The sequence below is a fragment of the Drosophila navojoa genome, chromosome X (assembly GCF_054131105.1).
Source record: "Drosophila navojoa isolate 15081-1374.11 chromosome X, UAZ_NAV_1.0, whole genome shotgun sequence".
NCBI classification, from domain to species: Eukaryota; Metazoa; Arthropoda; class Insecta; order Diptera; family Drosophilidae; genus Drosophila; species Drosophila navojoa.
In genome coordinates, this window is record NC_142895.1 from 13,085,276 (window position 1) to 13,113,063 (window position 27,788).

General features: G+C 42.7%; 6 protein-coding genes across 7 annotated transcripts; 2 read left to right on the forward strand and 4 right to left on the reverse strand.

Moving 5' to 3' along the window:
- The first annotated feature begins 445 nt into the window (after nucleotides 1-445).
- Tango10 (transport and golgi organization 10) lies at nucleotides 446-4,390 on the forward strand. 2 transcript variants are annotated; one of them, XM_030388731.2, is made up of 4 exons: nucleotides 446-1,008; nucleotides 1,104-2,103; nucleotides 2,993-3,150; nucleotides 3,225-4,390. In XM_030388731.2, exons 1-4 carry the CDS (start codon nucleotides 658-660, stop codon nucleotides 3,477-3,479), a joined length of 1,764 nt encoding a protein of 587 aa, XP_030244591.1. In that variant the 5' UTR covers nucleotides 446-657; the 3' UTR covers nucleotides 3,480-4,390. The 2 variants fall into 2 exon arrangements, with proteins under 2 accessions (XP_030244591.1, XP_017965083.2); XM_018109594.3 differs by having other exon boundaries at nucleotides 1,107-2,103.
- Nucleotides 4,391-6,728: 2,338 nt separating this feature from the next.
- On the forward strand, nucleotides 6,729-22,391 carry LOC108657122 (uncharacterized). Its single transcript, XM_018109586.3, has 4 exons — nucleotides 6,729-7,052; nucleotides 19,400-19,918; nucleotides 19,992-20,645; nucleotides 21,517-22,391. The coding sequence occupies exons 1-4, from the start codon at nucleotides 7,010-7,012 to the stop codon at nucleotides 21,897-21,899; spliced, it is 1,599 nt and encodes a 532-aa protein (XP_017965075.1). The 5' UTR covers nucleotides 6,729-7,009; the 3' UTR covers nucleotides 21,900-22,391.
- inaF-D (trp-interacting inaF-D) lies at nucleotides 7,905-13,078 on the reverse strand. The gene is made up of 2 exons (XM_018109591.3): nucleotides 12,802-13,078; nucleotides 7,905-10,993 (listed from the first exon to the last, which is right to left on the reverse strand). Exons 1-2 carry the CDS (start codon nucleotides 13,025-13,027, stop codon nucleotides 10,116-10,118), a joined length of 1,104 nt encoding a protein of 367 aa, XP_017965080.1. The 5' UTR covers nucleotides 13,028-13,078; the 3' UTR covers nucleotides 7,905-10,115.
- inaF-B (TRP channel auxiliary subunit inaF-B) lies at nucleotides 10,717-17,857 on the reverse strand. Its single transcript, XM_030388732.2, has 2 exons — nucleotides 17,410-17,857; nucleotides 10,717-10,993 (listed from the first exon to the last, which is right to left on the reverse strand). The coding sequence occupies exon 1, from the start codon at nucleotides 17,704-17,706 to the stop codon at nucleotides 17,470-17,472; it is 237 nt and encodes a 78-aa protein (XP_030244592.1). The 5' UTR covers nucleotides 17,707-17,857; the 3' UTR covers nucleotides 10,717-10,993; nucleotides 17,410-17,469.
- On the reverse strand, nucleotides 10,857-19,268 carry inaF-A (TRP channel auxiliary subunit inaF-A). The gene is made up of 2 exons (XM_089263514.1): nucleotides 18,993-19,268; nucleotides 10,857-10,993 (listed from the first exon to the last, which is right to left on the reverse strand). Exon 1 carries the CDS (start codon nucleotides 19,257-19,259, stop codon nucleotides 18,996-18,998), a length of 264 nt encoding a protein of 87 aa, XP_089119640.1. The 5' UTR covers nucleotides 19,260-19,268; the 3' UTR covers nucleotides 10,857-10,993; nucleotides 18,993-18,995.
- On the reverse strand, nucleotides 16,494-17,175 carry inaF-C (TRP interacting protein inaF-C). The gene has a single exon (XM_018109595.3). The coding sequence runs from the start codon at nucleotides 16,919-16,921 to the stop codon at nucleotides 16,517-16,519; it is 405 nt and encodes a 134-aa protein (XP_017965084.1). The 5' UTR covers nucleotides 16,922-17,175; the 3' UTR covers nucleotides 16,494-16,516.
- Nucleotides 22,392-27,788: the final 5,397 nt, after the last annotated feature.

Consider the following 27,788-nt stretch of genomic DNA (forward strand, 5'->3'; position numbering starts at 1 on the left):
GATACATCTGGCAACTGACGTTTAATATTTTTTGGACGAAGCAATATGTGACGAATATTTTTTTCGGATATTCAGATAAACATTTTTAATAATATTTTTTACGTAGTGTAAAACTCATTTGAAAAATTGCGGTTTTATATATTTGCTTCTTGTAGTTTGGTATTTTGGTTTTTGTCTTCGCTAAAGACTTCCATTTTGGCAGTGTTTCTGGCACTGTGTTTTGGTATTTTTTTCATTCTCATAGAAATTTAAGCACAATGGTATTCATTTCATTTTAATAACTTACAAATGTCCTGTGAGAAAAATGCTGTAGGTGTAATTTTAATTTTTATTTATATTTTAATTTTCGTTTAATTTACAGAATTTTATTATATTCCAAATTACATACTAAATTTTTGCTAGCGTTCGGTATTTTTGTGTGCCTTGCTCTTCAGGGTTTTGTTATAGTACAGTCAAAACGGTCACACGGTGGCACTGTCAAACGCAATTTGTTGTTTTATATTGCTTGAAACTGAGATTCACCAATTGGGCATGTCCTACAAGACGAACACAAGCTTTCTGCAAGAGTTGTCGAATCAATTGTACCTGGACTAGTAACGGAGCTTGTGTCAGCTTGTGTTTACCATGAGGTAAACAGAAGCGAGTGCAAAGATTTTTATGAACGCAAATAGTAACGGTGTGGCCGCCCCTGGTGGAGCTGCTGCCTGTGGTGGCGGTGGTGGTGTCGTTGCAGCAGCAGCAGCAGCCGCTGGTGTTGCTGGCGCTGCTGCGGCAGCTGGTGGTGCAGCAGCCGCTGCGGTTGCTCCTGCTGTTGCAGCAGCTGCAGCTGGTGCGGGCGCTAGTCCAGCTGCTGCAGAGCCCAACAGTGGTACCAATGGATCCCCAGCAGCAGCGGCAGCAGCTGCAGCCAACAATGGAACAGAGGGCAGCACAGCCCTCAACGATGACCAGGACGCCAAGCGGCGCAAGTGCCTGGAAACAGACGAAGCTCTAGATGGAGCGAGCACCGTGAGTATGCAAATGGCAACTAGCCCCGTAATCCCCCAAACAGAATTTTAACAACAAATCTAAACTGATATTTTCGTATGCGTTTATGTGTATAGCAGATGATTGACCCGAACAGCGTGCTCAATAAGATCGCCCACATGTATGCGGAACAGCTGATGTCGGACATTGTTCTGCTGGTGGATGGCAAGGAGTATCCGGCGCACCGTGTCATACTCTGTGCGAGCAGCGATGTCTTTCAGGTGATGCTGATGAACCCGCAGTGGAACGAGTGCAGTAAGCACGTGATTGAGCTGCACGAGGAAGCCTGCTGCTCGGCCGTGTTTCCACAGTTCATCAAGTATCTGTATGTGGGCCAGATCGAGGTGACACTGCAGACGGTGATGCCGATGCTGGCGTTGTCCGACAAGTACAATGTGCGGGATCTCATCGAGCTGTGCATCGGCTATATGACGAAGCATGTGGCCAAGGCGGCGACCAATGGCTTCCTGGTCTCCTGGCTGCAGTACACGCTCTCGTTCACGCCCACGCACAATGATCTCACCGAAACGCTAAAGCGTTTCCTCAAAAACAATTTGGAGCTGGTGGCCGAGTCCAAGGACTTTGTGGAAATGGATCCGGCTATACTGCAGCTGCTGCTGCAGCAGAACGACATCGTTGTCACCAGCGAGTACAAACTGTTTAGCATTCTGCAGACGTGGCTGCTGCATCGCCGTAAGCTAATCGAAGCCCAGACCGGCCTCAGTGCCGAGAAGAAGGCCAGCACCTTCATGGAGCTAATCGAGCAGACTGTCACGCACATACGCTTCGCCATGATGACGCCCCGAGAACTTTCACTCGTCGTTCCCTTCATGGAATATCACAAGAAATTTCTGATCGATCGCATCGCCATCGGCCTGAGCTATCAGTCCGGGCAGGAGGATCGCGTGCGCGAGGTTCGCGCAACTGAAGGCGGCCAATTGCAATTCACTCCGCGCCTCTACTGGAACGACACGTGGAGCCTCGGCATCAAAGTGCACAACTTCGACAAGATCGAGGATTACAAAAACTATGTCACCTGCTTCTTTTCGCAACGACACATTGCCGAGACCAAGGACGGTGAGTGTTTTCCATCTATATATGTGTAACTATTTGTGTAGATCTAGTAGCATTTAGCATGGAGTAGAATGTAGAGTGGAGAAGGTAAAAGTAGAGTAGAACGTGGATCATAACATAAAGTAGAATAGAGTGAAACCTAGAAGAGAATGGAGTAGAATATACAAGACAAGATTAGAGTAGAACGTCAAGTAAAATAGAGTAGGGTAGAGTGAAACGTACAGTAGAGTGGAACGAAGAGTAGAGTGGAATGAAGAGTAGAGTGGAACGTAGAGTACAGTGGAACGTAGAGAAGAGTGGAACGTAGAGAAGAGTGGAACGTCGAGAAGAGTGGAATGTAGAGAAGAGTGGAAAGTAGAGTACAGTGGAATGTAGAGTAAAGTGGAACGTAGAGAAGAGTGGAACGTAGAGATGAGTGGAACGTAGAGTACAGTGGAACGTAGAGTAGAGTGGAACGTAGAGTATGGTAGAACGTAGAGTACAGTGGAAAGTCGAGTGGAGTGCAACGTAGAGTAGAGTGGAACGAAGAGTAGAGTTAACGTAGAACAGAAGTAGAGAGGAACGTAGAGTAGAGTGGAATGTGGAGTAGAGTGGAACGTAGAGAAGAGTGCAGCATAAATTAGAATGGAAGATAGAGTAGGGTGGAATAGAATTCAACAGACTAAAGTAGAGTGGATCGAGAAGGTAAAGTGTAGAGTAGAGCTACTCTACATAGATCTGCTCTATGTTCCATTCTACTCTCCACACTCTACTCGACTGTATGCATCATATAAAGGCAGCATATAGAAGCATTCCAATTGAAATGTTTAGCGTTTGGTGCAAAAACATTTAATATTTACTTTCCAATTGGTATCTTTGCCCTTATTAAAATTGAATTTGATTCTCCATTAAGACGGCTGCATGATCTGGGAAATCGAGTTCTTTCCGCGTGGCGTCAAGTACAACAAGGCCAAAATGGTCTGGGGCGAGGACGTGCCCGGCTGTGCGATCAACACGGTGCGACTGCGTGTCACGTGCCAGCTTAAAAATATTGGCGAGGAGCGCTTCAAGGTGCGTAGACATCCACCCCAAATGGTTATCATGCATCAGAGATGCCTACTTTAATGCAAATATCGAATTCACAGGTTGCCGTGCTGATTGTGGGCGTGCAGAACAAGATTGAGCACATACGCACCGTGGTGCATCGCACGGAATACTTTTCGGATGATGCGCGTGTCATCAATTTGGATAATCTGCTACCCTTCGACGAGCTGGAGCAGACCTCCCGCAACTTGAGTCCACACTTGACGGGCAGTCAGCGGAATACGCTCTCCCTGCACGTGGTCATAACGCCAATGGATGCGCACACCTGCCGTGATGCGCCGCCATTTCAATTCTGAGCCAATCAACCAATGAAAATAGACTTCGCGATGAACATTTACCAATTCCTTGGAAATGAATGAAATGCAGAAGATTGCAGACTGCGGCGCAGGGCCTGATGCTGAGAGCTTTCTCTCTCTCTCTCTGTCTCTGTCTCTGTCTCTGTCTCTGTCTCTCTCTCTGTCGCTTCATTTCTATTTTGAGTTAATCAACACACACACACGCACACATTTATAAAATAGAGAAAGCATTGTAATACCCGCCCAGCCCCCGGTTGATCCTAGTCGTTGGAAGCTTTTAGCTTCGATCTGCTCGAATTGTGTGCATACACCTAGCTCTATGTTTAACTGTACATATATATGTGTATATATATACTCATATAAATACACGTATATATATGGATATATATAAAATATTTATATATATCTTCCAAATAGTTATAAATCCATTGTATAAATGAAAACCATTCGAAGCGCAGCTTTTCGTAGCACATCGATGCGTCATATATCTACTTTTTCTGCTGTACAAATTCCAGCTTAAACATGGTATATATATATGTATGTATATGCATATGAATATATATATATATATATATATTAATTATATATTTGTATATTTAGCTTTCAAGCAACGGTCTATGGGCGTGTCTCTTTCTCTTGGCGTTTTCTATCAATTCCCTTTTTGTTTCCATCATAGTTCTTATATTATTTTAATTATATTAATTATTTTGAATTCGATTTAAACTTAAGCGTTTAGCTAAAAAGGCCATTTATTTAATGTTTATGTAGTTGGCTTTTAACCTTGCATCAATTTATTTTTCTGTTTTAGACCAAAATACAAATATATTTACTGATCGCAATGCCCAGACGCATTGCAACTAGACTATGGAAAGGATAAATTTCTAATAAACGTTGATTTGTATAGAAACGAATGTGAGTTTTTAACTATTTGCCATTAGCTTTACCAGGCACTTTATCCTCATTGCACTGTCAGATTCCGGAATATGTTTAGCTTGACAACATCTTGATATCGAGCGTTGATCGTTAAATGAGATAGCAATTGCTCTGTCTCACCAGCTTCATCAACTTCTTCTGCTTCGTCTTCTTCTAGTTTCAGCTGACAAAACTAGGAAAAGAGTCATAAATGTTTACCGCTTGGTATACAGCTAGATAATGCCGATCTATGTAACGCTGTTACCAACTTATGTTGCTGCATTAGAGAGATAACTGTAAAACAACATAGGATATATATATATATGTTTATATGAATATATACGTTTATATAGAATCTAGTTTAGCTCTCGGTGTAAATAATATTTGGGCACACTTCTACAGAAGACTCGACTTTTGTTCTATTGTAGCATTAAAGAAAGCCGCTTAGGCCGACAGCTATCAAAATCTAGACATATATATAAATCTAGGCATAAATAATATCCAAATATATGTATATATTTGATATTGTGTCGAAAAGTGCCCACAGATAAGAAGAGTAAGGTACAAAGAGCTTCAGGGAGAGAGCAGAGCGTGTGTGAGCGAGACAGAAGTTGAGCGATATGTTTATCAATAGACAAAGAAAACATTGTTTATCTAAATCAAAGTCTGTGTATCCTATATACATGCATATATCTGTATGTACATATATATAGAACTATATATCAACGACATAATTGTAAGGCATTGCCAGCACTTGTTGTGCTTGCTTTGCTTAAGGTTTCCTTAAATAACTGTGTAATAGATGCACTCATTATACAGTAAACCAATCAAAGTGGATTTATATAGGTATATACATGCATATATCATAACCCAGATTTGTCAATATAAAACATTTTCTAAAATGCAAATATCAAAAGGTCTGAGATAAGCATATATGTATGTATATTATTTAAGATCCCTAGGCTAATACTGTAACAATCTCTGCTTGTTCGACGTCTATCTAATGTTCGACTTCTCCATGTTTGACTTCTAAATTATCTTTAATTGTGTGTAAATAAATAACTCAAAATCAAGATTGAATTCAAATGCAATAATATATTGAATATATAACGAGGATCCAATCCTTGGATATCCTTTACTTGTACTTACGACTCTTGAGTAGAATTCCTTTGCGCTAGGGCCTTGCACTATTCGGAGTTTCCTATTTGTTTTGACGTCTTTTATTTGAGCATTAATACATATTTAGTTAGACGTGTGGTGGGGCCTAATCAAGCACCTCGTGCGCCGTCCGCCAACAGACTGCGAGCGCTGGCCACGCCCACTCGTGCGCTGACTTGCAGTTATTCTTAGCGATATCTGAGTGGGTTGTTTAAGTTATTTTATAGCGCCATGTTAAACCATAATTACGGTATTTTGGCCAAGAGTTTTTTCCATTCTGCAAATACCCTAGATGCATTGGGGGAGAGTGGTTGACAGGTAAGACCTTCAATCAGTTATTTTTATTGCTATATGATATCCAATATTGATTTGAAAGAGAAATTACTGCCCGCATTTCATATATAAAATCCGATTTAATCATTCTGGTAGTTTCGTATACCCACTTTTGTGGCTCGGTTAGTCATTCGATTGATTCATATTCCTGGGGATAATTTTGGTCATTTTGTCAGTCAATTCAGTCCCTTCAGTCAATCGGAATATATAACAATCAATCAGTCAGTCAGTCAATCAGACAACTTATGTTATATATACAGATATGTAGCAGATTAAGTAATCAATCATTCATACATCACCCATCAATCATCAATCATTCTGTAATCAATCATCAACCAATGACCAATAAATCATCGATCAATCATCAATCAACTACCAATTTCTCACCAATCAATCATCAATCAATCGTCAATCAACTACCAATTAATTGTCAATCAATCATCAATCAACTACCAATTTCTCACCAATCAATCATCAATCAATCATCAATCAATCGTCAATCAATTATCAATTAATCGTCAATCAATCGTGAATCAATCATTAATACTTCATCAAGCATTCATCAATCATTCACCAGTCAGTTAGTTATCAATCAATCAATCCGCTCAGCAATCAGTTAGTCAGTCAATAGATGTAATCCAGATTGAATGCAGAGTCATCAATCACTCAACTAATCAGTTCAATCATCCATTGGATTCCATTCGGTAAGCGAGCTATCTGCCCCGTCTGACATACCCAACCAGTCGACTTTTACTCCTCAATGTCTATTTATCTTAGGTCTTTGATTGCTCTTCATCCATCGCCTTACAGAACACCGTTGTAATTGGCCCATATAATAATACCAGATAGAACGCAGAACGTGTTACCAGATGGTAAATGCTTATGCTTAAAGTGGCATTGACTGCTCTCGGGCTGTATCAGTCGAATTTTGGTAACGACAGCCGTCGCAACGGTGAAAATTCAACTTATCTAAAATTGAGATATACTTGGGCATATGTCTAGACGTATATCTATGAGTATATACAAGTGATTTTGCGATTAGTCGAGTCTCTGAAACCCATTTATTTCTTTTTAAACGTGCTTCGAATATATTTATATACATATATAGACATAAGTGATCTAGTGCCATGGATAATCCGGGCTATGTGATAGATTGTGATCGCGAGTTCGGTGAGTTGAACCCCATGAAAAATGGGCTAATAAATGAAAAGACTTCCCGGTTGCGAGCCTGCTTGTAATTAAATTGTGTAAAAGTGAAGTTTCGCTGATTAGAACTCGACGAGCTGTTCCACTAATTAATATAGAAGAACAATGGGTTTTATGTGAGCTGTAAGGCTAATTAAATTCTCATTAAAGCAAGACAGAAATACTTTGATTGTCCATACTCTGTAAGGGGTGCTTGGCGGGCTCTATTACCCAGATAGACAGAGTTGTTATATGTATGATGAGTAGATAGATATAGTGGATATATTAGTATTAAATACATTTAGGTCTTTCAATTTGATACAGATGTTTCTGTAGTTCGTTCTTTTCAATCTTTGCTTTCATTATGAATTCCTTTCAATCGAGCGAGATTTCCAGGGTATCTCTGTGTCGACTACTTGTTGCTCTATACTGTTAATGAAACGACTTGTTGTTGTTGTTGTTTGTTTTATAGTTCGTTCTATGCTTTATTATTGCCAAAATGATTCGTTCATTTTCCACTAAGTACACACATAGTACATAAGTACACATGCGTGTATGTGTGTGTGTGTGAGTGTGAGTCTGTGTGTTTGTGTATTTATTTCATATGCAGTTTATTTGTTGATTTTTTATTCAGTTTTAAATACAGTTACAGGATACAATTCTATATTGTAAAGCCATATTGTTTTTATTTATTTTTTAGAATTATTTGCCTCAACTTGATTTTTTTTTTGTGTAAAAACATTTTTTCTTTTTTTTTTTTTTTTTTTTTTTGTAATATTTTTCTCTGGTTTTTTGATTGCGATTTTGGTATATGATATAGGGTTTATTTCTTAAGGCTTTATTTTATTTTTTATATTTTTTATTGTTTTTTTTTTTTTTTGGGTGCGCATTTGCAGTTCCTTTTCTTATTATGAAGGTGCGCCACAGCAATTTATCAATTATACAAATATGTAAATAGTTCTCGTATACATATACGGAAATGGAAATGTTATATGTCATATGTCATAGGTCATATATCATATATCATGTGTCATGTGCTATATGTTATATATATGTATATGGGGTACACTATGTAGAGCATAAAACCAAAAACTAGAAAATCTCCAGCCAAGCAAAGACGACATTCGAAGTTCAAATCGAGATATATATATATGTATATATAGAGAGAATTCAAGTACTGTAAGCACACATGAAAAAAAAAAAAATGATAGAAAAGGTATACATTTATATATATATATAGGTTTTTTTTTCTAAATTTTAATACATTTCAATTATAATAACTTTTTTTTTTCGAATAAAAACTGTACCCAAATATTTATAGTAATTTTCTTTTCTTTCTTTCATTTTCATTTTAATTGCAATGGAAATTCTCGGTTTTTTTTTTAGGAACAAACACTTTATCAAAACTTTTCGCTGAAATTTGATTCTAAGTTCTACAGTACTATATATATCATATATTAATTCATATATTTATATATTCAATTCAAAATTTGTCTTTCTATAATATTACGAAGCTACGCAAATCTCAATGCAAAACAAATTCATATATCCAACATTTTATATATCGTTTGAGTGTTTTAAAAAAAAACCGGCACTACTATTTGAAAATTCCATTTCGTAAATATAATTTTGTAGCATACTTTTGAGAGCGCGACAAAAAAAACCAAATGATTCGATTTTTGCCCACTCAAAATTTCTATGCGTAACTGAACTGAAGATTGTAGTTCCCACATTTATATATGTATATATTCTTTTCTGCTTATATATGTATGTAGTTAGTTATATGTGTGCTGTGCACTTGGTGTTATATTATATACAAATATCGTATAAACATCGTTAACAATTGTAATCCATCTATGTATGAAATATTCATGCCAAGCCGAACCCTCTCCGAAATCTTTGATGCCGTGAGTGATATACATATACATATAGCTGTGTATACTATATGTGTGTGTGATATTTAGTGAGTGTGATTATACCATATACGTATGTATATATACTATATATCTTTCGATTTTAACTAGTTATTGTTGTTGCCTTAAAGCAGTGTCCTAGGTGGGGTGTCGTTTGCTTGCCGCTGTGAGTGACGCTCTATTGGAGTGGGTCCCGTCTAGGTACATATGTCAGTAAGTACCTAACTAACGTTCGCATGCGATACTATCGCATGCACTATATATATCATCTATGTCTATTATTGAGTATTGCGTATGCCGTGTGCTGCCAGTGTGTCTCTCTGTGTGAGTGTGTGTGTGTAGGATATCTGTAGGAATCAGTGTTAAGTAAAGCCCCTCTATATATAAATATACATACATATATATATATAGTTGTTTTCTTTGAAATATTTGGATATATATTTGTATATACGTAGTGGGAGGTGTCGCTAGGTGCCGTGCAGTGCATCGTCTATGACCTTTACCAGAGCTCTTGTAGAATTTCTTTGAGCACAATTCCATTTCAAATCCATTCAACATCAATGTCTGCTCTACAATGAGCATGACTATCGTAGTTCATGTTAACAGGCAGCTGCTTGAGTGGAAGAAGCCCAGCCTGGCTGTTAAGCTAGTCAATGTGGCTGTTAACATATGTCAACTCTCTGTTAACTTGTTGACCCGACTGCAATTGAAAATTCCTCTGTGAAGAAGCTCAACTAACATGAACTTTACAAGGAACTTTGTCAGCTGCTCAATTATATCAAATCATTTGCCATTTAAATATAGAGTTCAACTTGAAACTTGAAGAGTCAACTCTGATATATACACATATGATATATATGTATATATTTATAGTCATATCAGATGCATCTGCCAGAGTGCAAGTAGTTGTAGTTGTAGTAGTAAAAGTCTGGCTATAACTGTGTGATATGACAGTGTACGAGTCTCGATTCCCATCTCATCCGGTGCCGGTGCCAGATGCTTAAAGTAAAGTATCTTTAGCTAAACTTTGGCCAAATGTTCAACGTGTAACTCTCAGCGAGTGTGAGTGTGTCTGTGTCGGTGTGTGTACGTGTGTGTGTGTGTGTGTGGGTGCGAGTGTGGGTCAGCCAGCTGCTTACTTCTCGAAGATGAGCTCACCGGTGAGGAACGGATTGAGGTAGGTCTGCGCATCGTAGCCCGATACGGTGGCTGTGGTGGCGCGTCGTCTGGCCTGTGCACCGCCCATGCCCCGCCGCTCGCCGTGCGCATGGCTGTGGCTGTGGTGCGACAGGCGCTTCTCCCCATTGCTCGGACTGAGGATGAGCGGTATGGGCATGGATGTGTAGAGCTGCAGCGGTTGCTGCAGAATGGTGCCGGCTGCCGGATTGAGTGGGGCATCCATGTAGCCGTGTGGTGCAGCCACCGTTGGCTGCTCGCTGGCTGTGCTGCTGACCGTTGCAGTGGCACCGGTTCGCTCCGCCAGCTTCTTGGCACCGGCACGACTGCGATGGTGCTTATAATGGCCACGATGAGTCTTCCGCTTCACATGCTGGATGTTGCCCTCTGCCGGTGGTGAAGTGTCCAGCACGAGGGGCAGGTGGTGCGACGAGCTGTCCCCAATCACTGGTGGCTCTAGGCGAAACGGGTCGCTGCTGCTGCTGCTGCTGCTGCCACTACTATTGTTGGCCAATGAGAGGGAGGCGGACGAGGAGGAGGAGGAGGAGGAGGAGGATAACGACGTGGCAGCCTGTAGAGCCTTTGACTTCTGGAGCGGATCACGTGGCTGCTGATGCGCCTGATAGATGGTGGCCGTGGCGAACACCTCCTGGAAGCGATTGCTTGCCTCCAGCTGCTGCAGCTGCAGATGCTGCTTCTGCAGGAACTGCTGGCGCTGCATTTGCAAGTGGTTCAGGATGCGATACTGTTCGAGGATGTGCTTGTAGAACTGCTCTGCGGTGACTTCCGATGAGTTTAATAGGCGTATGGCAATCTTTTCGGGTATCACAATTTTGTCTGCAAGCAAAATGGAATGATGTCAATAATATAATAAAATATCAGGTAAAGCGATATGATGGAAGTTTACTCTCTAAGAGTTTGCTGTGCTTCTTGGCATTAAGATATGCATATATACTAAAATATGTTATCGATCAATCATTAAATACATTTTTTCTTGTGCATATACAAAGGAAATTGTTCCAATCAATAAGTCTTATTATGCCAGAGGACGAGCTCTTAAAGTTCTTTAAGCTTTGAGCCACGAAATGCTAATCAGTCAACATCGATAATTATCGATTCACTTATAACGCAACTATGTTTATCGATATGCTACGCTATAATCTATATTTATTGAAAAACTGATAATTCGATAGGTCAACTTCATGCTCAAGAGCACATATGCAAGATCGATATTTATCGATTATATTATGAACTAGCATAACCACTTTCTTCAGTCGGCTTCTTAGGAGTTCAATAATAGCCAGAAACTTACCATAGACTTTGGTCAAGTTTATTGTGCAGCTACATGTGTTTTTGAGCAAATATTAAAGCTATCTTTCAATCATTGTAATGATCTAGCAAATAAACTGGATTTTATTACCATTTCTAAATTGTATTAATTGGAATAGGAATGGCTAAAAATGGGCACAGCTAATACTAGGCCAAACTGATCTTTAAAAAAAAGTAAAATATAGGCTGACTGGAGTGGACTTCAGAACTGGTTTATTACAGCTTCAATCTAGTTAAGTTTGTGCTAAAATGAGCTCGTATAAGAGTGTGTATAAGTGTGTAAATATAAGATCATCTGAGAATCAATAGGTTCAGCTGTTGAAGCCGAGATTATATACATATGTAAATGAATTCTCTTTCAACTTCAAAGTGTTCTATAAAATATAATATTATTTAAGCTCTATATAACGACTGATATCATCCAGTTATACACAATAAATAAATATTGTGGAACTTTAATATATATTATAGACGACTCAATCCCGAGTTGCCTGCAATCACCCTGCAGACCCATAAAATTTGATATCTAAACTTTAACGGCACTTTGATACGATGTTTCCTAACCACACATTGGCCTGCTTTATGATAATGCATTAGTGTTGGGTCAAGTATTGGGCAAATTTTTCGGGCTGAGCCAATTTCATGGGTCGTGACAAAGCGTTTATTGAACCGCAAAAGCTATGCAGGCACTGCCACACACACATACACACACACACATACATACACACGCATGAGAGATAGCCCATTGACCCAATTTCAAGTTGATTTACAAAACTGTAAAAGGACAGCAGCAACAAGAATAACACAAGGAGAGAAGGAAGAAGGAGAAAGACGAAGACGAAGACGATGAAGAAGAAGAACGGCTAGAACATGCAAGCAAAACTCTCACGCCCTTCACAACGAGAAGCGCACGAGAACCGAAAGCGTTCCGAGCCGTTACCGTTATTGTTATAACGCCTCATCTACTTCTCGCTCCAGCTAGTTAATGTGTGTGTGTGTGTGTGTGTGTGTGAGTGCCAGCGAGCGTGTGTGTGTAATATGCAATTTAGCTGTAGCCTAGTTGAAAGCCTGTGTCCCAGTTTGATTTAGCGGCGGAACCCTTCCCGCCACCCCTCCCTCTTTTCCACGTCTACTTGACCATTGCCCAAAGGCACCCACAGCTCCCCTCGCCCCATCTGCTCCGCCTCACCCACATACCCACATACTTTGCAAAACTAGTGCAGTTTCAGTTACAGTTAATCCTTAACTTATTTAATGGCATTTTTTGGGCATTTGCCGTTAGACGCCGCCGCCGACGTCGCCGCCAAAACACTTACCGCACTGATTGGCCTTGGTGACGAAGGGCCGTATGGTCGGATCCCATATGAAAATATAATAGAGCGATAGCATGATGGCCGCCAGCGATACGCACAGCACATAGACGGCTACCGTTAGGATGCGTATGACCTTACGGTTGCTCTGCTGCGGCTGATAGCAACGGCTTATTGTCTCCGTTGGCGGCAGTTTCACTTTCTCCTCCAGCGAATTGACTTTGGAATTCATTTTCGTTGTTTAACTGTTCTTGTTGCTCTGCTTCTCTTTTGATTTTCGTTGTGTCTGTTTTTCAGTTTTTTTTCTTTATTTTGATTTTGTAGCTGAGTTTTATAAATTTTTGATTGTAAATTATTTATTGTTATTATGCACTTTCATTTTCTATACATATTTGTCTATACATACATACATACATGGGATGTATATGTATATTTAAAGTTTTTAAAGTTTTTTCTTCTTTGTGGCAGTGCAATTTGTTAGTCTACTTGTTGTTGCTGTTGCTGTACATAAATGCAAAGTTCTTGTAGTTTGTTATTGTTATTGTTGACAGTTCAAGTTGGAACAGTCGTCGCTCTCACAGTCGCAGTCACCCAAAAAAAAAGCTGCCAACCGACGCGTCGAGCGAATGCAAGCGAAATGACGCCCAAGCGCAAAAAGCTTTTGCCGTTAGCAGAGCCTTTGCTGCTGCTACTGCTGCTGCTGCTTCAGCTGCTGCCTCTGTCAGTGCAGGAGCCATTGGCAGCGGCAGCGCGGCATCGTCATCGTCATCGGCATCGCCAGCTCCTCGTCGTCTGCTGCTGCTGCGCTTCGTTCGGCTTAGACTTCGTGTCAGCCTGTCGCCCGACTCACACTCCCTCTCACGCTTCTTCTCTTGTTCGTTCTCGTTCTCTCTCACTCTAACCTCTGCGATCCTCTAGATTGCGTTGCGCTTTTTCGGCATTTTTCGCATATAATTTCATTCATAAAATGCCTGTTTACTCTACGCCAGCTGTCAGCCGCTCGCTCGCTGCCTGCATCTGCTCATTTCGTTTCATTTACATACGAATTTGCCGACGTCGACGTCAGTGGCGACCGCGACGTCTGGATGCGGTCCGTTAGCTGTCTTGCTGTTGCTTTTGTTGTTGTTATTGTTGTTGTTGTTGTTGTTTTTAAATGCAACTGGCACGCGCCGCTGGCATTCCCAAAACAAAAACATAGCCAGCCAGTCGAGCAGTGACTGCAACAGCGACGCCGGCAGCGCCAGCGACTGCGACAGTGACTGAGGCAGCATATCGGCACGTCTTGAGGCCCTGTCACTGCTTTATGTGTCAAGAGCGCAACGCCCACGTTCACGCCCACGCTCGTTTTTGTTGTTTATTGCACGCGGAAATACAAATGCGCGCCTCAATTTGCCAGCAAAAATAGATGATTAATAAATAAATAATTCAAGAAACTGAAGAAAAAACCGCAACAAAGCGCGCATTCGTCCATAATTCAAATGAAATCATGTTCCAGACATTTCGACAATTTAATTGGCATCCTCCGCCATCTAGCGGCGCTGCAGTCGCTGCAATCGTTGCAGTCGTTGCAGTCGCTGCGCTGCATCTGACTTTTGAGTGTGACCGTGTCCGGGACAACCTTCGCAGACGGCTCTGTGCGAAGGACAACGGTGGGCAAGGCGAATTCAACTATACTGTTGTGTATAAGTATATGTAGGTGTCTATCTCTGTCTGTGTGTGTGTGTGTGTGTGTGCATTGTTGCTGTGCGCTGTGCACTTTCGCTGCTGGGATGTCCTGCAACCGCAATAGCACCTGCCCCATGCGCACCTTTCGCCAGCAAGCGCCATGCGCTGCTTTATTGCTTTTCAATGCCCTACAAACGCGACAGCAGAGGGTAGTTTCGGCTGCAGCTTTAGTAGATTTGCCAACACTCTTATATCAGCTGTAACATGATGCACATCTGAGCTGTTAAAGCTCTGTTAGGTAACATTTTCACGCAGAGATCTTTGAAAATTCGTATACATAGACTAGAGGTAGGTTCTATTTTATCTGATATTTATAAGCTCTTATACTCGTACACTCCTCTACTCCATTATGTCTACCTGTCTACGCCACCTGTCTTTAGTAATTAGCTTTTACAGGGTATACGATGAGTATATCCTTTGTGCATTGTGTAAAACTTTTACTTGTTTTCCATTTCAATTCGGCAAATCCGTTTGTCGTTAACTGGAGGTTAATAATCTGCAACTAGGTCACTAGGACAACGAAGCGAATGCAACTGCGCGCGCCAAACAGAGATGGAGAGAGAGAGAGAGACAGAACACTGAGAGAGAGAGGGTGCGCGCCAGAGAGTGGCCGCCTGAGAGAGAGAGAGAGAGTGAGAGAGAGACGGAGAGCGGGCATCGAACGATTGCAGCGGTTGGCCATTGATTTTGTTGTATAAGCGACCGACACACACACACACACACACACACACACACATAGGCACACACTCTCGCACACACATTCATCATGTGGCTGGCGCAAATGTAGGCCAAACGCCCAGTGCCCCAGCCACTCTGCCCACCTCCCTCAAAGCCCATTTGCCACCCCCTCGCACCATTTCGGTTGCCCAGCTACAGCGAGTGCAACATTGTTGGCAAATGGCCCTCAAGGATTCTTCGCAGGTGTCGCGCCACCTTGAATGGCAAACAAACTCAAAAATAGTCGACGCTTTAACGGCAGCTAACGGTATCGCTGTTGTGTATAAGTCACTCTTATACGCAATAGAGAGTTACCATCAATCAAGTGGAAAGTAAGGCAGAGTAAAATAGGAGTTTGCTAGAGTTGCAGTTGCACGACTAGCAGCTACCCTGTATACGCTCACTCTACCTCTCTCTTTCTCTTTCGCTCTGTCCTTTAAAAGTTTAAGTAGAGGTAAATAAAGTTTTAGCTAATTTAAGACTATATCCACAGAGATTTGCACCTTCATTTGCATTACTCATGCAATATTTCTCTTAAGTCGAGTAAATCTCTTTATGAAGATCTTCCTCATACCCAGAAATTTTCATATAATCAGCTTAAATTTCTTTACATACTCTATATACAATATAAATTGTTTAAAAGTCTGAATTTTATTCTAATATGAGCAAAGGGAACCCAATGTGAATGAGTAGTGCTCTTAGTTTCCCCATCGTCTGTTTCTTCCCCTTGCCCTCATAGATGTACATATAGCTCAAAAGTTTAGGTAGAGGTAAATAAAGCTTTAGCTAATTTAAGACTGTACCAACAGAGATTTGAACCTTCATTTGCAATACTCATGCAATATTTCTCTTAAATCTAGTAAATCTTTTTATGAAGATCTCCTTTATAACCTGATTTGCATTTCATGTGTATCTTAAATCGAGTAAATCTTTTTATGAAGATCTCCCTCATAACCAGAAATTTTCATATAATCAGCTTAAATTTCTTTACAGGTTCTATACAAAAATTGTATAATAGTCTGAATTTTAGTCTAATATGAGCAATTGTTCTTAGTTCTTAGTTTCCCCATGGTCTGTTTCTTCCCCGTGCCCCCATAGATGTATAGCTCAAAAGTTGATCAATCTTCGCTTCTCAAACTCTCTTCAGACCCCTTCATTTATCACCGAGCTCTATACAAAGTATCTATCTCTAGAAAAAGTTCGAGTTTGCTCGTCTCTTCACCACTCTCCTCCTCGCCCGCCCGCCATTCACTTACCAATATGGTCAGCTGGCTAGCAATTAGCCAAAGGCCGGCGGCTTCTTTTGGCCCTTGAAGACGGGCGGCATGCGCGAGTCCCAGAAGAAGAGGTGATAGATGGAGAGAAAGAAGCCGAGACTGCAGAGACCGCACAGATAGATGACCAGCACAAAGTAGCGGGCGAATCGCTCCGAGCATGTCGGCTCGGCAAACACAATCTCCTCCAGCTGCGGCGACTTGGGCACGTAGCAGTAGGCGGCCCTGCGAGGGGTTCCGCTGCTGGCCAAACGCACGCTCCGTGAGCTGCCGATGACGGAGATTGGCTCACGTCGTGCTGGTGCTGGTGGTGTCTCGCTCGCCGGCTCCGATGGCACTTCGCGCACATTCGAGCCAATGATATTGACAATCTTGGCCAAGTTGGCGCTGGCTGGGATCTCGGCTGGCATGCTGTAATTTTCGATATCTCCGCTCTGCTCTCTGTTGCCCAGGGAATCGAGGGTCTCTCTGGCCCGGCTAGCTGTGCGTCGCACCGATTACTGATTTCATTTTATTGACGCCGACGTCGATTAAATCAAAATCGGACGCCAGCGACCCACTGGCGCTGAGCTGGCTAGCCCAGTAGCTGCTAAAGCGGATTAGTTTTCTGCGTGCCTGTCAATTTTTTTTTTGTTTTTTTGTCGTAATTCGTTCGCATTTACTTGTATATCAAATAAAGACCAGACAGGGTCCCAGAGCCTACCCACACGGGCCTAGAGCCGACCCCACCATGGCTCATTGAATTGCTTTTCGCATTGGATGAGTAGCTCTGCCACGCCCACATACCCAAACATCGCCCACACAATTAATCCGTGTGCTTAGCATAAAGCGCAGGTCAAAAACAAAGTGAAAGCGAGGCGGTGTCAGGGACGGTGCTCTAAGACACCAAGAGACTTACCCAAAAATGAAAAATATAAAGAGGAAGAGGGTAGAGTTTGGTGTCCAATGGGTCCTGCGTCTAGCCAATGGGATGCGTATGCTTGAAGACGGGCAGCGGCGGCATACGCGAGTCCCAGATGAACAGATAGTACATGGCCAGGGTTAGGCCCATGCCGCTGACACCGCCCATGTAGAGCACCAGGGTGAGCAGCCGGAAGGTTTTCGACTCGAAGAAATCGTTCGACTTGGGCACTTGGATCTCCTCGTCCTTTGCCTCCTTGACAACGGCGGCCAGATTTAGCGTGGGCGCGGACATGATATCCAGATGTTGTATATATGTAAATATAGAATTCTATTTTACGTCTAATCGAAACCCGTTCGAACTCGGCGCTCTTCCACGGCTCGGCGTTTCTGGAGGGCTACTGAATCGAGGCGTGCGACTGCCGGTCGCATTTGCTGCTAATTTGCATTTCATGTGTTTATTTTTGCGGTTTTCGCTTCTTCCTCTTCTTCCTCTCGCATAGCGATTGCGATTTGGGCGCTGCCCGGGCCGCTGCTGCGCTGCTCCGCATGATGAAGGCAGCGTCTTGACCGCCACACTAATAAGATTCAACACTGTGGCTGCCTAGAAGCTTCTACCCTCCATCTGTAAGCCAACCAAACGCCCACGCACCTGCCTTCCTCCCCCTCCTCCTCCTCCACCTCCTCCTCCTCCTCCTGCCCACATCACGTGCTCTGTGCTCTGGCCACTTGACCTGGTTTGATTTGTTGTCGACGTTGTCGTCATTTGTTTTTCTAAATACCATGTACTTGGTACTTCATGATGGGTATGCTGTTTGCGCGACAATCTTTGTTACAGACGGAAGCAAAGCATCTAGTGAACTCTTTTTGGGTAGTTAGTCTAGCTAATGCAGTCCATGTAGCTCAGATTATTTCAGCTTGCCCAAGTACACTTACAACAAACATGTATGCTGTGTACAGGGTATCTAGCAGTCGGTCACTCTGTGCTCATGAGCTGCAATTGCAAGTTTTCTTAGAGAAAAGATGCCCCGCATAAGGAAAAACCCCGATGACAAACTGAATGAAAATAGCAGGAATAGCAATTCTTGAAAATAAATAGGTATACTCTCTAGGAAAAGCCGATAAAACCCGAATAAAATACTCTATAAGCTATTGATGCTGTGACTTAACAAGAAATATTGTCAACCAAATTAATTGAAATTTCATTAAAAAAATATTTATCTGCCTGTTAAGTATTTAACATGTACTTAACATGCACTTCTAAGCTAACTTTTTCAATTCCTAAAAGCCTTGAGCATTTCTAGATTATTTATAATACGAATTCACTCACTCGACTGGTCATTACAGGGTATAAACAGATTCTAGATTATTTATAATACGAATTCTCTCACTCGACTGGTCATTACAGGGTATAGACAGGTCGAGCCATTCGAATCGCCCGAATGGCAAATCCAATTAGACAAGCGACGATGGTCAGTTTGAAATGTGTCCGGCCGAGGGTTGTGTTGCATGCCTAGGGCATGGGTTGGCTTGGTCTGGGTGTTGGGGTGGGTGGGGTGGTAGTAGCTGAGTGGGGCTCACCTGCTATTGGTACTCGTGCACCTTCTGCACCGGCTGGCCGCCAATCGAGACGGGAAACTTGAGATGAATGTCCGGCATGCCGGAATCGAAGAAGATCAGATAGTAGAGGGCCAGCACCATGCCCAGGCCGCTGATGCCGCCCAGATAGAGGACGAGCGAGATTAGCCGAAACGTTTTCGACTCAAAGAAGGCCGGCGTCGGCTGCTCCTTGGGCAGACGCACATCGTCCGACAAATCCGCAGCCGGATCTGCACTTTGCTCCGACATGACAGCGCCGTCTAACTGTTCGAGGAGCGCGTCGCGCTGCCCGTACTTAAGCCAGTGCCAATTATGCAAATGAGTTTCGACTTGTGGCGACTGATTGACGGCTGATTGACGCGTGATTGATGGCCGTCTCTGTATTGCAGACACTGCGGCGGGCAAGCGCAAGTCGTTGGACAAGCGCGAGTACAGCTTCGAGGAGGCCATCACGTTGACGGGCCACGGACTCTTCCATCTAAAGCTGCTGCTGGTCTGCGGCCTCTGCTTCATGGCCGTCATGGTAGAGATAATGGGCGTTAGCCTGATCATGCCCCTGGTCAAATGTGATCTGCAGGCCACGCTGGACCAGCAGGGCATACTCGCCTCGGCCGGTTTTCTGGGCGTCGTGCTCAGCTCCCATGCCGTGGGCTTTCTGGCCGACACCTGGGGACGCGTGACGACGTTGCGCCTAGCGATGCTCCTCAGCGCCATCACCTCGATCATTTCGGCCTTCTCGGTGAACATCTGGATGCTGATCGCGTTCCGTTTCCTCACGGGCTTCTTCATCTCCGGCGGACAGGCGTGCGTGTTCAGTCTGTGCGGCGAGTTCCATGGGAACAGAACACGAGTTCGCCATGTCACGTTGCTCTCCTGCTTCCTGTGCTTTGCCATCATGTTTGCACCAGGTAAGACTCACCAATTCCAGATCTTCTCTCTCTCTCTCTCTCTCTCTCTCTCACCTGCTCTGCCCACTTTCAGCAATGGCCATCGGCATCCTGCCCCTGGAGCTGAGTGGCTCGATGCTGGGCGTGAACGTCGCCTCGTGGCGCTTGTTCCTCATCGCTGACGTCTCCATAGCGCTGCTGGCCCTGCTTGGTCTGCTGACGGTGCCCGAGACGCCCAAGTACCTGTTGGTTCACGGACGCACCGATAAGGCCCTGGAAACGTTGCGCAAGATGTACGTCTACAATTCGGGCCGGCCGGCCAGCGAATATCCCGTGGAGTGTCTGGCTCCGCAGCTCGGCGGCGCCAGTCTGTCCAATGTGCACGGCGTCTGTGACGCACTGCGTCTCATTTGGCAGCAGACGGTGCCGCTGTTCCATCGCTCACGCGTCTTGCACACGCTCAACATCTGCGGCATGCAGTTCGTCATCTATGGCATCGCCCAGGGCATCTTCATGTGGTTCCCCACCATACTGAACGAACTGGGCGAGGAGAGCTCCTACGGCGCACTACTCTGCACCGTCCTGCTGAACTTCAACACCGAACCGAATCCCTCAGAGGATGGCACCTGCGCGATGAAGGCCGACGTCAATACCTACCTGGTGATGATCACCATCGGCGCCGCCTTCACGGTCATCTATTTAATCTTCGCCTACACCATCGATATGATTGGCAAGCGGAACCTATTGAGTGAGTGTACCAGTTCAATTTTCATCAGCCATAACTCTACTAACCGACTGCTGGACATCAATGGCAATTTCTGGTTACCAAAGACTATATCTTTAATCCCAATATAAGTTTACCTCTGAACGGAAAGGAGAATTTTAGATGCAGAAAGTCTGATTTACACAACATAGCTCTTTCAACATAACCGAAAATATGAGTGGCATTATATCAATAGGAAAGCCGTGAGAGAAACTTTTCGAAAATCTTCCGTCAATCTCCCCATACATTTTTCGTTAATCTCTCTTGACTGCTCTCATCCTTTTTCACTTTCTTGCTTACAATTATTTACTTTCTTCTTTTTGTTGTCTCTTTCTTATAGGTTTTACCTCTTTGTCTGCCATATTTGTTCTTTTCTTATCCTTTTCTATTGTTATCTCCGTTTACTTCCTGTTCTTTCTCTCTCTCTCTCTCTTCCTCTCTCTCTCTCTTGCTTTATCTCCCTCGCTCTTTCTCCCTTTCTCTCTTGCATTTGCATTTCACATTGCTATTTAAATATCATCTCTCTTCTCTCTCTATAAACATTTTTCTTGATCTGTCTCTGTATCCCTCTCGCTCTTCCCCTTTCACTCTTTCTAATTTTCTGTGTTCAATGCTCTTTCTTCAACCTTTCTCTCCGTCTTCCTCTCTCTCCGTCTTCCTCTCTCTCTCTCTCTCTCACTCTCACCTGTCTCCCACTTCATTATTTGGCTATATTTTATCATTTCCTCGCATTCTCTCCCCCTCTCTCTCTCTCTCGGTCTTCTCACAACTCTTTAGTACTTTCTTACTTTACTATAACTAATCCTCTTTTCTCTCTCTCTCTCTCGCTCCCTTCTCTCTTTCTCTCTCCCTGCAGTGGCCTGGATGGTGTTGACCGTCGTATGCCTGGCTCTGCTCCACTGGCTGCGGGAATTCATCCTGGTCGTGATTGCGCTGACCCTGGCCATGGCCATTGGCAACTGCGGCGGATTGGTCAGCACCATCGCCATGGACTTCTATCCGACGCAGATCAATGCGATGGGCATGTGCTTCATCATGATGGTGGGCCGACTCGGCGCTGTGGTGGGCAGCAATGTGCTGGGCAATTTGCTGTTTAGCAGCTGCGACGCCACCTTCTGGACTCTGCTCGGCTTCGTGGTCGTGCTTACCGTGATGGCATACTTTCTACCGGAGCAGACCAAGCCCAAGGCCAAACGGCAATCCTCCACTGCCAACGGCCAGGAAATTAGCTCTAAGTAACTGTAGCCCCTGCCATCTAGCTCTATGTGGTTGTACGTAAGCAAATAGAAGAAGAAGAAACAAACGAAACGACAAAAAACAAATAGCAAAAACAATAACAAAAACTGGATGAATTCTACAAGGAACGGGAACGTCAATGGGAGCGACTATGGCAACGACCAATGGGAACGGGAATGGGAATGGGAACGGGAGCGGGAACAGGAACGGGAACGGGAACGGGAACGGGAACGGGAACGGGAACGAGAGCAATTGCATTGGAAATGGATTAAGTAAATGTTTGTGCTCATTTCTCTAGTTGTTGTTGTTCTTGTTATACCCTGTACACAGCATGTGCAAGCAGCTGGGGTAGGCTCCCTTGAATGCAAGTTGAAAGTGATTAAAATTTCTTCTTTCTTCAGTATTAAATATTATAATATGATAAAGAAAGATAAGTGGAAATACTAGACAAAAAAAATAATTAAAATCAATATTATAATATTATTATAATATTTTTTAGAAATCTTAAGGATTTATTTTTTTTCTATTTTTAAAAGATAAGTGGAAATACTAGACACAAAAAATAAATAAAATTAAATATTATAATATTGTTATAATATTTTTTAGAAATGCTTCAGGATAAGTGAAAATACTAGACAACAAAAATATAATAAAATTAAATATTATAATATTATTATAATATTTTTTAGAAATGCTTCAGGATTTTTTTCTTCTATTTTTGAAATATAAAAAAAAAATTAAATATTATAATATTAGTACAATATTTTTTAGAAATGCTTCAGGATTTTTTTTTGTATTTTTGAAAAATAAGTTGAAATAATAGACAAAAAAAAAAACTATATTACAAATATTATATAATTAATATTATAATGTAAGACATATTTTAGTTAAAAATAAATACCTCTATAAATTATACACAATATTAATAATATAAAATATATATAAATACAATGAAGCTTTTCTGAGCCTTAAAGCTTTGCAGCTTTGCAAATTAGAGTCTCTCGTTTGCCAGGGTATCGTCTAGTCCATCAATTGACATGTGTTGGCTGCGCTGCTGCCTCGTCGACGTTGTCATTGCCGATAGCTGCCGCCGCTGCATTAACATTCTTGACATTGCCCCGCTGTGTGGCTGAGCGACGGGCGGGTGGGCAATGGGGAGGCGGTGCGGTCGAGCTTGGTACTCTTGGGGACCTGAGCCGAGTCGCCGCTAAACGCATTCCAACTGCAACGCTGCATCTGGAATCGTAAGTACGCTTTTTATTTATACAGCCAACGGTGTTTGCGACTGCGTCTAGCGGCAGCAGCACCACTACCAGCACCACCACCAGCATCCGCACCCACCATCAAGCACAGCTGCCAATCATAAATGCGAGTACGTAACACACACGTTGTCATTGCCATCAGTCATCAGGCAGTGGCCATGGACCACGGCCTAACTGCGCATTTGTCGACTTATATGGCTTGGACAGATAACCAAATAACAACTGCCAGACCAACTCCCAACTCCCAACTCCCAGTCCCCAGTCCAGCTCTCAGATCAAGTCCCAGTCCGAGTCCCACTCCCAGACCAAGTCTCGGTGCCATTTCCATTGCTCAACGCGCACAGTGGGGCCATTCGCAATGCACTGCACGCGCACAGTGGGCGCGAGAGCAGCTGAATTTTTAATTCTCTAAGTCAAGTTCACCTCATTTCAGAAACTTGTCAAACGGGGACTAAATTTTTAACTTTTTTTCATATTTTTTTACCCAAAATAATTTAAGCTTATATAAGATTATCAAATTTTTAGGAATTAATAATTAATATAATTAATTTTCACAGGAGTTTTTAACCATCTTGAAATACAGTTTAAATTTGTCTTTAATTCTCAAATAGATACGAAAATCCGATATGAATGCGCGCCACATTAAGCTTACAAATGGAATCTAAGTTGCATTCATAACAGACTTTCCCCATTATTGTATACTCTATATGCCAATTTATTTTGACTTGACAACCTTTAATCTATCCTCTTGTCATCTATTATTTTCCGAATTTAATTCAACTTATCCTTACTTAACTTTACTATGTCAAACTAACTTGGCAGCTATCTAGTATTTATCTTATCTTACTTTAATATGATCATATTAATTTTTCTTTGATTATCTGTTATATCTTAAATCAAACTCATTCATCTCAGATGATCCTAACCATCTTAGAGTCTAACTCTTATTTATCTTGAATTTTCCTAATTAGTTTCTATCCAACTTCTTTAGCTCTTCAATTCTCTAAGATAGTTGTTAAATCTAACTTGCATTTAGCCAACATTTTTCAACTTTCAACTATCTCAGCTCTCGCTTATCTCGGGATCTCCGCCTCATCAATCTAAATACGCTTGCATCTAATCTATACTTAATAGACTGCACCACATGCCGGTACAGCTTGGCCTCGGCACCGGCCCTTGGCTCATTTGAGTTTAGTTTTTGCCGTTTTCGTGTTCGTTTCTCTATGGGTGGGGAGGGGGGGCGTGGCAAACGGCATGTCTAGTGTGGGCCTAATGTCGCGGCAATTAAGAAGCAGCGAGCTGTCGTTCATCAATCATGGCCCAGGCAAAAGGCGCTCGTCTATTGAGGTTCGCGTCTGTTGACCCACAATGGGCCACATATTGGGCACTGTGTGCATGTGTGTGTGTGTGTGCATGTGTGTGTGTTTGGGCTTTGTAGCTGCTATGCAAATAGATTGAAGCGCACAGCAATTGGGGAAGCAGGTGGCGCTCGTCTACGTTGACTGACTGCTAACTGGGCAACAAGCACAACAACAACAACAACAACAATCGAGACAACAACAACAACAAGAGGACGCCCCACAAGCGACGTGCCATGAAATAAAATATAAGAGATAAAACTCGCACGTCCAAATGGAGCAGCATCACATCAACATCAACTGGCCAAGAGGCGAACGGCAAAACGGGAAAATGGCAAACGGCAAACAGCAAACGGCAAATGGCAAAAATAGTTAAACAGACGACTTAGGCAAATTGGCACGAGGCGATCGCAATGCCAACTTCTAAACTGGCAACAGTTGCTGCCAACTGGCAACTGGCAATTGGCAATTGGCAACAGGAGCAGCAAGTGAGCTGAGGAATTACAATGATGCGTTGCCAGTCATAGAACGAGGCGACGTTAATAGATTTACACGCCAGCTGAAACAAGACAAGAAATGAAAGACAACAACAACAACAATAGCAGCAACAGCAGCAGGCAGCAACAGCAACTGTTGCTGATGATGCCAAATTGAAAAGTAGACTGCGCATGCGTGGAATGGGAATGAGACTGAGACGGGGACTGGGACTAGGACTGCGACAGCGACTGCGACTGCGACAGCGACTGAGATTCGGACTCGGTTATTGAGAATGAGAATGTGCACAGAATCGAAACAGAGGAACAAGAACGAGCTGAACGAGCCCCAACAGTTGCCCGTTGTTGATGAGCAATGCGCGCAGCGACAACTGTTGCCCATGTTGCAGCAACAACAGCAGCGGCAGCAGCAACATTGTTGCCCAGTTTTGCCCAGTAGTGCCCCCGTGTGGCATGGCGCGCCCATGTACAGCTAATGAAGCGAACGGATGCGGCGTTTAGACGCTGCATTTACACCATTTTCGCTGTGTGGCAACGCTGTTCAGCTCTATAGAAACTCATACTCTCATGTATGTATGTATGCACATATTCGCAATGAATTGTCGCCGCTTTCAGATGTGGCAAAGATTTCTAATAACTTCATCGAACATTCGTTAAATTCCACTTTCCTGCAGTGTGGCAACGCTATTTAGCAATTGTTACGCTTTAAACTACATACACGGTCTTTCATCTCCGGTATTCTACAAATATTTACATCATTTTATCAATATTGCACTCATCTATCAACAATATGGCAACGCTTTTCAGCTATACATCGGCTTGTTTGCTTATCTTTATAATAGTATTTAAGTAGACTTGGATATCTTCATATAATGACGTAGTCAAACATTATTTAGAATTGACCTTCTTACAACCAAATGCAGGGTGGCAACGCTGTACATATATTTACGCTCATCTAGTAGTATAATAAAGAATTTATGCTTTCGTATCGTTCTCAGATTTCTATGATTTTATATTGCTGTAATATCAATGCTTAAACGAATTGAGCCAAATGCGGTATGGCAACTCTCTTAAGAAACGTACATATGTACATATATGCATATTTACATACATATTTTCAAGAATAATAATAACAGGAAGTCTGACTACCTTTATTAACAATATCATATCATCATCCATATTTCAGAGACGTAGATCAGCACTAAGCTTTTATTAACTCTTAATGCTCTCTGCTCAATCTGATAGAAATAGTATTGTAACTCTTGCAATCTATTCATATCCATAGCCATATCCATATCTAAGCCATCCAAATCTAATCTAATGCAATAAATAGCATGATAAAGTTTTATTGGGTACCGTTATTCCTGTGACGTCAGAGCCATGGCTATAAAATGAAATATTCGAAAATAATAGAACAAAAGCTCTCGAAACTATTAGAGCTTAACTTTCATATATGAAGGCATATTCATTATAAAGAGATTATAGAATAGAAAATATTAATTTGTTTAAATTAGAGCTTAAATATGTAGATCAATAAGACGCAGACGCCATTTCCATGTGAATGCGGCGACAAGTGTTGCCACCTAAGCAAGCGTAAACAACAGTAACAAAAAACAAAACAGCAACAGAAGAAGAAGAAGAAGAGGAATCATACAAAATGACAGTTGTTATCTGGCAGTTCATAACGGGCACTGCCTGTTGCATACGGGGATATGCATGTGTGTCATACGCCTATGTGTGCGTGTGTGTGTCGCATAAAAATGGTAGGTGACGAGGACGCAGACAAAGACGAAAGCGTAGACAACGCAGACGACGTCGACGCCCGCCAAGTCAAACGTTATTTAATCAGAATCGCAAAGGCAAAGGCACAGACACAGAGCGAAAAATAACTGGCCAGCAGACGTCTCAGCAGCGTCTGCAGCATAACAACAACAGGTGCTTGGCAGCGTCGACAGCGACAGAGGCAGTGGCAGCAGCAGCAGTCGCAGCAGCAGCAGCCACAGCAGTGAGTGCTTAAAAAAATGCAACAAGAAATAAAAGCTGGCGTGTGTAGTATGCGAACGCGACGGCCAATCAATTCTGAGAAATGAAAACGCCGTCTTCGGCATCGCCTGTTGTTGTTATTGTTGTTGCTGGCACAATTGTGCGATGGCTGGCAGTCCGCAGGCAAAGCAAAAGCCACAGCCACAGCCACAGCCACACATAAACATAAAAGAATGCGAAGAAATGCAAAATGCAAACACCACGAGCCACTTTCCAAATGCATTCATGATGTTTACCGTTGAAATGCGCCCAGTTGCCGCTCAGTGTGTCTGTGTGCAAAAGAGAGCCAGCATCATTGCAGACTGAAGCAATGGCAATGGCAGTGGCAGAGGCAGAGGCAGTGGCAGTGGCAGCGGCAGCGACAGCGACTGCACTGTCTCTAACAACAAATGCGGAGAAAAGCACAAACACAAGCGCAGCAGCAGCAACAGCAGCAACCGCTTTGAATCAAGCACACACACATGCGCACAAAGCAAAGCAATATCAGCGCACGCACACATGCACACAGCGAGTGCTGACAGTAGAGTTGCCAGTGGCGCTAATTTTAACAGGTGTAGAGCAGAAGATATCCATAACTATTTGAAAGTATATAAATTAATTAAAGTAAAATTAAAGAAGTATACATATTTAACAAATACCTATATGATACATATTTAGATTTAAGCACAAACTGAAAAAATCCTGTTGTACTTATTTTTCGTTCTGGCAACTCTGTCAGCGACAGCAACAAATTAG

Bases quoted from the DNA above. Each gene is read 5' to 3' on its own strand.
- inaF-D (XM_018109591.3), bottom strand. From the start codon at position 13,027: ATGAATTCCAAAGTCAATTCGCTGGAGGAGAAAGTGAAACTGCCGCCA. The intron at 10,994-12,801 runs GTAAGTGTTTTG...TTTTGCTTGCAG, and splicing joins CACCAAGGCCAATCAGTGCG to ACAAAATTGTGATACCCGAA.
- inaF-C (XM_018109595.3), bottom strand. From the start codon at position 16,921: ATGCCAGCCGAGATCCCAGCCAGCGCCAACTTGGCCAAGATTGTCAAT.
- inaF-A (XM_089263514.1), bottom strand. From the start codon at position 19,259: ATGTCGGAGCAAAGTGCAGATCCGGCTGCGGATTTGTCGGACGATGTG.
- LOC108657122 (XM_018109586.3), top strand. From the start codon at position 7,010: ATGGATAATCCGGGCTATGTGATAGATTGTGATCGCGAGTTCG. The intron at 7,053-19,399 runs GTGAGTTGAACC...TCTGTATTGCAG, and splicing joins AGATTGTGATCGCGAGTTCG to ACACTGCGGCGGGCAAGCGC. The intron at 19,919-19,991 runs GTAAGACTCACC...GCCCACTTTCAG, and splicing joins TGCCATCATGTTTGCACCAG to CAATGGCCATCGGCATCCTG.
- inaF-B (XM_030388732.2), bottom strand. From the start codon at position 17,706: ATGTCCGCGCCCACGCTAAATCTGGCCGCCGTTGTCAAGGAGGCAAAG.
- Tango10 (XM_030388731.2), top strand. From the start codon at position 658: ATGAACGCAAATAGTAACGGTGTGGCCGCCCCTGGTGGAGCTGCTGCC. The intron at 2,104-2,992 runs GTGAGTGTTTTC...TTCTCCATTAAG, and splicing joins CATTGCCGAGACCAAGGACG to ACGGCTGCATGATCTGGGAA. The intron at 3,151-3,224 runs GTGCGTAGACAT...TCGAATTCACAG, and splicing joins TTGGCGAGGAGCGCTTCAAG to GTTGCCGTGCTGATTGTGGG.